Source organism: Phoenix dactylifera, chromosome 7 (genome assembly GCF_009389715.1).
Source record: "Phoenix dactylifera cultivar Barhee BC4 chromosome 7, palm_55x_up_171113_PBpolish2nd_filt_p, whole genome shotgun sequence".
Lineage (NCBI taxonomy): Eukaryota > Viridiplantae > Streptophyta > Magnoliopsida > Arecales > Arecaceae > Phoenix > Phoenix dactylifera.
Window position 1 is genome coordinate 2871934 of NC_052398.1, and position 8569 is coordinate 2880502.

At 40.1% G+C, this 8569-nt stretch overlaps 1 protein-coding gene across 2 annotated transcripts; it reads left to right on the forward strand.

The window, feature by feature from the left end:
- The first annotated feature begins 191 nt into the window (after nucleotides 1-191).
- LOC103702413 (protein FLX-like 2) lies at nucleotides 192-6741 on the forward strand. 2 transcript variants are annotated; one of them, XM_008784850.4, is made up of 5 exons: nucleotides 192-315; nucleotides 4155-4725; nucleotides 4827-4984; nucleotides 5096-5196; nucleotides 5870-6741. In XM_008784850.4, exons 1-5 carry the CDS (start codon nucleotides 237-239, stop codon nucleotides 6329-6331), a joined length of 1371 nt encoding a protein of 456 aa, XP_008783072.2. In that variant the 5' UTR covers nucleotides 192-236; the 3' UTR covers nucleotides 6332-6741. The 2 variants fall into 2 exon arrangements, with proteins under 2 accessions (XP_008783072.2, XP_008783073.2); XM_008784851.3 differs by having other exon boundaries at nucleotides 225-325.
- Nucleotides 6742-8569: the final 1828 nt, after the last annotated feature.

The window sequence follows — 8569 nt, forward strand, 5'->3', positions numbered from 1 at the left end:
TAAATATAATTTGTTGTGTAGAAATCTAGCACAGAAGCTAATTTAGACTCACTAACCAGACGAAACGTGATGGACTTCCATCACTCGTGGACGGCAGATCTTGCGCTCGCATAGAAATGTCTATACGAGTATCTGCACCACCGTCCACCGGGGATCTGGTGGTGAGTGCACGGCGCATTCTGGCGGTGACCACATCCACCGCCAGAGATCGAGTCGCGAAAAATCCCCCAAACCCTATGCGCTCCCCCTCCCTTGCTCATTCTCCCATCGACTGCTCGAAGGCCGGACGAATCCAAACCCAAACCCTCGCGAGAGATAAGAACCTGTAAATCTTCCCTTTTTCGCTTCCATTTCGTTCTCCTGGTGATCGTTCTTATACCGGCGAACCCCAAGGGTTATTGTTCCTTCGTTTGGATTTTAATCTGTTGTGGCTTTTTCTGTTGTGAAAATTTCGTTTTCTTTTTTATTTATTGATTTCATTTTTGGCCTCTTTTATAAGAAGCATGGAGAATAATGCACAGGTTTTGGATTTAGAGTAGAATCGGTGGTCTTTTTTCCTGTTTTAAAGAGAACCAATTGTTCCTCATCGTCTCTGGTCTTCGTATTTGGTTCATTGTTGAGGGTTTTTATTTTTATTGAGAAAAAAATGAAGCGAGATGCAATGATTTGGGGTTGTAAGGACGATGGTGGAGGAAACCAATGTTTTCCAGTTTTCTACGGAGCTGATTGGATGAGACATCTAAGGAACGCCCAATTATTGGAAAAGTTTTCTGATAGCATATATTTAGAATGATTGGTGTGCAAGGATTAAAATTTAATCCCAAGTGAAGATAGATGGAATAAGGTTAATTGGTCATAGTAAACATCAAAATGCTTTCGTTTTTAAACGCTTCTGATCACCTGGACGCGACAAACAATATGATTTAAAGTAGGATTTAGAGAGCAATGAGAAGAGTAGCAGATATGCTCCAAATAGGCGTAGGGATCACTCCCGTTTATTTTAATTGCAACTATGGTGGGAAGGTTATGTTAGATTAAGTGAATGGGAAGAAGAAGTCTAAAGAAAAGGATGAAAAATGTCACTAAACTGTGGGAAAAGAGTCTTGTGGGTTGTGGTGCACCTGATCCTTGCATCTGTGTCCTCTCAAAGTAGGATGTTGTGAGAGCTTCACTCTTGGATAAATAAGAGGAGAGAAAGGAGGTAAAGAAGGAGAAGGGTGAAGGAGAGGGTTAAAAAGGAGAGAGGGAAAGAGGAGGAGAGGTTTAAAAAAGATAGAGGGAAAGAGGAGAGGAGAGGAGGGGTGCAGTCATGGTTATGGAAAACTGAGGTTTCGGTCATCTCGGTGGGTGGCCAAGTCCAAAATGAACTGAGATCTTGGCTTACCTTGACAAAGTGAAACTAGAAAAAACATGGAACTAAATGAGATATTTTTGATATTAGAGCTAACATTTTAATACCATTACACCAAATTCAAGATTAGCTGCTATGTTTGTCATTTATTTTGAAATTAGTTAGTTAGAAAACTTATTTAAGGAAGCAAAAAGGTGATTGGACATATTAGTTGATATGTTTGTCTCGTATTGAGGGATGCCTCAGAATTTTTAGGTTCATATTTGCCAAGATATTATGTACTGATATTTCATATATGGCTGTATATCATATTGGGGTTGGGGGATGCACTTGATACCGATACAAAGCTAAGACCTTGGCCGAGGTGAAAACCATGGGTACAATTGAAGATGAGGGAAAAAGAATGAAAGAGACTCTGTATAGAACTAAGTTGCTGGCTACCCAACCATGTTTTAGGTTGTATCAGAGTGCATGCACAGTAAAGTTAACTTGTTGGATGGGAGAATCTTGGCGGCTGACTTGTCCTTCCTCAGGTATTCTTAATCTCAATATTTGTTTCTGGGATTCTAGTTGACGAGAGGGAAAACTTGAGTCAATCGTAAGAAACTTTTTGCATGAAATAAGTATAAACAGAGGGAACACAGTCCATTTGTTGAACCTAGTTAAGGTTCTTTAATCCACAGACATCACAGTTCTGGTGAGCATTGGTTATCACAGAATGTGAATTCTGGTGGCTGGCTTCTTATGGCCACTAAATATAAAGTGGAAATTGGAAGTTGCATCCAGTATTTTGGAGCAATATGTTTGTAGTTTTCTCCTGTGCAAGATTTCTGCCTCTCTCTGTGTACGCGCGCATGCGCGCACTACTCATGCGAAACAAGATGGGATTGCTAAATTACTTTGAGAGGTAGAGCACTCGGTGGTGGTCTGGTGTACTGTGTTTCTTATGTCGCAGATGTGCAAATGAGGGGATTTGAATGAAAGAGTCCTTGATGATTTTTTAATTCAAAAAACTAAAGATGGATGATGCAATAGGCAAACGGGGTTAAATATTGTCCATAACATGGTAACGACATTCTTCAAATTATTGAAAAATCTGAATTTATTCTCAGTATACAAATTACTTGAGAATTGCCCAGTTGTTCACAAATTTTATGATTTGCTAATGAATCGTTCATGAATCACTAATAATTCAAGAAAAATATATGGACCATGCATAAATGTTGCTATTCTCTGATGCCAGTGCTGTTAATTTTGGCTTTTTTACTGTTTTTGCCTCTTCCATGCTGGTTCTATATTAATAAACATATAAATTATTCTATAATCTTATATTCTTGATTTCTGTTGATTTACTTTGAAACTTCTGCTGTCTAGATCCTTTCCAAACTTTTGCGTTGCAACTGTGATCCTTAGATTTTTTAGTTACTGGACGAGTTTAATTTCAGGTTTTCAGTGTGCATTCCTCCTTTACTTATTGGCATTTGTGTCTTTTGGAGGCTCTTAAGACTTATGTTCCACGACTTATGGTGGGTTATTACATTGAATTTGGGATCTAGTTCATCATCCATTCCTCATTTCATGTTTTACTTCCAGATTTATTCTTTGCTTTGTTCAAGGTGGTATGGGTGTTTCCAAAGATTTTGATGATTGATGCTGATCTTTTATCGATCAAGTTATTTGTCTCATTTTCTATTTCAACATTTATTATAGTTTATATAAATAGATGCTCGTGGTTTGGTGAATGTCTTACTTCTACTGGCCTTTTGATCCGCAAGATCATAGTGCATATCAAATCGAAAAACAAACACAGTATTGTTTTTTTTGGGGGGGGTGGTTGTTAAAACGATTGCCTCCTACCAATTATCTTAATTGTTTTGTATTTACTTCTTCCCTTTCCAAGTGATTTCTGTCTTTGTTTAACTTTCCTTTTCATATTTAGAAAAGAAAAATTCAAGGCTAATAAAGTAAAATTTCCCTTTCTTTTCTCTTTTGTTATTTCCTTTTGCTTTCCATTTACCTGCATTTCTTACTTCTTTTACATATTTAGATGTGTTCATCTGCAATAAAAATTAGAGGCATTCCTTGTAAGTGGCAGCGTGCTTTGGTTCTTTGTGGCTGTGGCCTGGGATGATTTTGCCCTCTAAAACTTGTAATATTATTTAGAAGACTCTTGATAAAGGAATTGTCCAATGCATCCTTTCCAGGAGAAGAGGCAAGCTTAATTATCTTGGCTTGCTTGGTGGTACTTGGAAGAAATTAGTGGTATCCTTGCTGAGTATCTTTTTTTTATGCTAAAAGATGCGGAAAATGGTCCGTGGAACTTGCTCCCTCGTTGATGACTCCATGAATGTAGATTGGTGAATTTTTGCAAGGATGATAAATTGTTCCCTGGATATAAGCCATAGTGAGTTCCAGGAGTAAATATCTAGTAACAACAAGCAGCAAACCTAATCCACTTATCTCTTTGTATTGGTTGGCTGTTGCTATGTCTAAAATATGCTGCTTGAGCTTGAGACTGCAATAAATTCCGCTTTGGAATTTTGCTCCTTTATATGCTATATTTTTTGTGTTTTGCCAGTCATCTGAATGTTGGATTGTGCTATGAGTGAGATGATGACAAAAGATATACTAAGCCCACCATTGTCTACTGCATTATGTTGAGCTCTGTCAGTTGATAACATTTCATCTTTTTCCTGTGTCTTTGGGGCACATTTTGACATTTCTTCTTTTCTGTATTATGTAAATTTGTTAATCTAATGATATCTCCCAGGCTGACAATTTTCTGTTATTTCATCATTTGCAGATAGGATTCTGTCGACTGTGATGGCAAGCAAAGGCCGTCAACCACCTCATTTACGGCGGCCTCTTCCTGTCCCTGGCATGCTACACCCTGAGCCATTTGGTCCAGGCATCCGCCCCCCGCCTGGTGCCTTTCCTTTTGATGTGTTGCCTCCAGAAATTTTGGAGCAGAAGCTTGCTCATCAACATGTGGAGATGCAAAGGCTTGCAACAGAGAACCAAAGGCTTGCAGCAACACATTCCACTCTGAGGCAACAACTAGCTTCTGCCCAACAAGATTTGCAGAGATTGCAGACCCGTAGTGGTGTTGTCAACGCCGAGCAAGAGCAACACTTGAGAGTCCTCAAAGACAAGATAGCAAAGATGGAAGCTGACTTGAAAGCCTCTGAGCCTGTTAAAGTGGAGTTGCAACAGGCTCGTGCAGAAGCCCATAGCTTGATGGCAGCGAGAGAGGAACTCATTTCAAAAGTCCAACAGCTGACTCAGGATATGCAGAGGAGCTATGGTGATCTTCAGCAAATCCCTGCACTGATGTCTGAACTGGATGCTCTCAGACAAGAATATCAACATTGCAGGTCAAAATCTCTGTTCTAAGTTTTATTTTTTAGCAAGGTTGCTTTTTTTTTTGAGTGAAATCTAAATGTTTAAGATCAATTTTCCTGCTTTTCCATTTCAGAGCTACATATGATTATGAAAGGAAACTGCGCATCGACCACTATGAGTCTCTTCAGGTAATGGAGAGGAACTACATTTCCATGGTTAGGGAGGTGGAGAAATTGCGTGCTGAATTGACGAATGCTACTAACCTTGATAGAAGTGGTGCCGGTGCTTTAGGTATGCATGAACACATAATTGGCTGCCGGCCTTTCTGCATGCAGTCACTTTTTAACTTATAGTGACTAGTGGATATTAAGGTTTTCATATGGCTCTTGTAATATGTTGCAGGGGGGCCATTTGGTACCAATGCTGCACACAGGGAAAATGATTCATCTGGGCATCATTCTGGTGGACAAAATGCTTATGAGGAAGGTTACCGAGTTCCGCAGGTGGGCATCATCTTCACTTTGTTTTGGTAAAGTTTGTCCAATTACTGTTTAATACTTGACTCAGATAATTTTCATCTGCATGTCCCACATTTCAAGATCATTTGCCTGACAATGTAATGTATTCTAATGTACTGACTTATTTAACTGTCCTATCTGTTTTCAAGTCACTTATCAACAAAGTGCTTGTGTGCTAATGCACACAGAGTCTTTCTTGCTTCAGGCAACCAATATTCATCGATTCTGACAACATAAAGCAGCAGGCATTTTTGTACCAAAAAAAAAACAGCAGGGATTTAGTTTCTGACATTAATAAGATTCTGACGAGGCACTGCTTTAGAAAATTTTAATTGATAAGGTGCTACCTCAAAATTTTGAGAAGCTTTCCAGTAGGCAGCATATGCTGAATAAATGGGCATTGCTAATTTTTCCTTTGCTTATAGAGGATAAGAAAAGGGGTTTATCTGTAACTTTCATTTTGGTGGTACCATTTTGTTTTTAGTTGCAGTCTTTGCTTAAAAACAGTATTTGCATTTGGCTTCAAGTATAACTTTTGTCATTTCAGTTCTTAATTAATTATCAATAGATCAAATAGAGAGAACAAGAATTATTGATTCATACTATTTTTATATCTCTTGTGCATAATCTAAGGCGCCCTGTTCTTACTGAAATGCAGGGACGTGGGCCTTCAGGTGGTGCAGCTCCATATGGTGGAGGTCCAGCTGGACCTGCTTCTGCCCAGGTTGGATATGATGCACCCAGGGGCCCCGCATATGATGCCCCAAGAAATGCAAGTTATGATGCATCCAGGGTTGCCGGCTATGATGCTTCCAGAGGCAGCAGCTATGAGGCACCCAGAGGTGCTAGCTATGAGGCACCCAGAGGTGCTGGCTATGAGGCTCCTATAAGATCTGGATATGATGCTCCTCGAGGAGCAGGGGTGCCTCAGGCGGCAGTTACTGCCGGCAGCAATGCTGCACCCTATGGATCAACACAGGCACCACCCACCTATGGGTCAGCTCGGATGCCATCACCCTATGGATCGACGCAGCCTCCAAGCTATGTATCAGGGCAGACTCCAACTCGAGCAGGAGGCAGTTATGAAGCACCTCGTGGTGGGAGCGCAGTACGAAGATAAGCTTGAATTCATCCTGCCAAAGCATTTTCTGTTTTTTTTAACTATGGAGATTTCCAGGTGATAGTTCTCTCACGATAAAACATCACCGGCTTCAAGGATTCTACCCTGCTGACTTGATGGAAGCTCTCATTGTTGTTTGTAGAATTAGTGAATTACAGCAGGTGGTGAATACTTTTGTGGACAGGAATGCGCAAGCTGTTTAGGGATCAGCTGGGAATTTCTTATGAGTTATGATCTTTCCATTTGCTTACTAAATTTCAAATGTTTCTCCTTTCTTCTATTTTTTCCCACTCTTTATGCTTCTCTGAAATATTATGGGTTGCTGGCATGGATATTTTTGTTGTTTTATGGCCTCTGGCTTAACATGCATAAAAAAAACACGCCTTGCACCTTGATGTCTCTTCTCCGAATGTTCGAGGACTTGCCATATCAAACTGTATCAGCTAGTTTGCACCTTTTTTTTCCTTCAATCATGGGAGTTGTGCTGTGCGTGGTTTCATTGCTGAAGAACTTTTTAGCTGTCTGTTCAATGCCTCGTGAAGTGCCTCATAGCAGCACTGAATGGGCTGAAGAGTAGCATTGCGCAAAAGCGTTATGTCTGTTTTGTCTGTTTTCGATGGATTGAGGTCCGCTTTGTTTCAGATGACTGGAAGCTGAGCATGGATCATGGTCACTGCAAAGTTTCACTGTTCGGTAACTGACAGTTAGCTTCCATGGAAGGGTATTAGCTTCTGTGTTAAACCGTGTGCTCGATTCAACAAAACATCTACAACATGATAAAAATTATTGGATATTATGGCTTACTTGAGGTCAATATTTAAGACAGGAACTAATATGGGACCTCTTCAATTTTTTATTAAGAAAAATTCCTGTGTATGTATATTAGAATCATTTGTGTTCACTCCAAAAGCACAGATGTTTAAGCAAACTCACCATGAGTAGGTATCGCATATTACTTGTCAAGACTTGCATATTACATTATATTTGGTGTTTGGAAGCCCGGTCATGTGATATAGGGATACTGCCCTGTCCCACAGCTCCCCACCAATGCTATGGACACTGAAATTTTCATGGTTCATAGATTGAGGGCGCTCCTGGGAATTTGGACCGATGCTACATGCTTCATTTATCCTTGAGTTTTAAAAGAGAGTTTCTTGTTTATTTCAGTCTGTGAGTGTTGATACCTGGCACGGTTTGCTGAGGTGTCCTGTCAGAGGACACTTCATTTGTATTTATTCAACTCCATGAAATTTCAAGTGTAAAGCAGCAAATGTTGAAGCATCAGACGCTTGTACATCTACTAAAAGCAACCATGCAATAAATAGTAGATGAACTGATGGGAAAGAATGGAGGCAAGCTAGCTTAAGAGTCGAAGTATGAAGAAAATTGGATGTAGATTGTAGTCACCAAGGGGCATCATCACAAGCTAAACCAAAATAGTGCTCAAGATTGCATGATCATGAAGCTCAAGCATGAAGTTGAAAAGCAGGTAGCATTTAAGACCTCCAGAAGTCGAGATGGCACAAAACCACATTAAAGAGGCCAAGAAAGCATTTCAAGAATCGAGCAAAAGCTCTCAAGGGTATGGATGTGGCACATTAACCATGACGATTCTAATGGACATCTTTGAAAATCCAGCCACTCTTAGCCGCAGGAGCGGCTCAATGCATTTAGGGGCTTAAGGCGAACTCACTAAGAGGGGCCTTTTTTCTTTTCGTTTTATCTTTGAGGCCTTCTCTGCAGTGAGCTGGCCTAAGGCGAACTCACTAAAGAGAATATTTTTTTCTTTCTGTTTTGTCTTTAAAACTTTTCCTGTGGTGGGCCTTCTTTGGGCTGGGGCCTTACGCCTAAGGGTTGGGCCGGCCCTGCTCTCAGGAGATCTTCTCTGTTAGATCAAATTGTCATAGTTAATGTAACACATTCGTACCCTAGAGCAGCAGTTCAGAAGATATCAAACATCTTACAAGCAAATGAACACTTGATGTCGAACATCTGGATTGGATCTTAGTTATCCACTACATACCTTAATAATTCTTCACATGTATGTCTTGCCACGTTATGATAAGTTATGGTGGGTCGATTCGATTGATCCCAACTGATGTGGTTAAAATATGTCAACCGATCAGAAGGTGTGGCATATGCACATAGAGGTGGAATTTTATTTGAATTCAAACTTTTAGATTGGTCTAGATAACGAAAGCTCAGATCTCTTCACATCGAAACAAGAACTTTTCATCT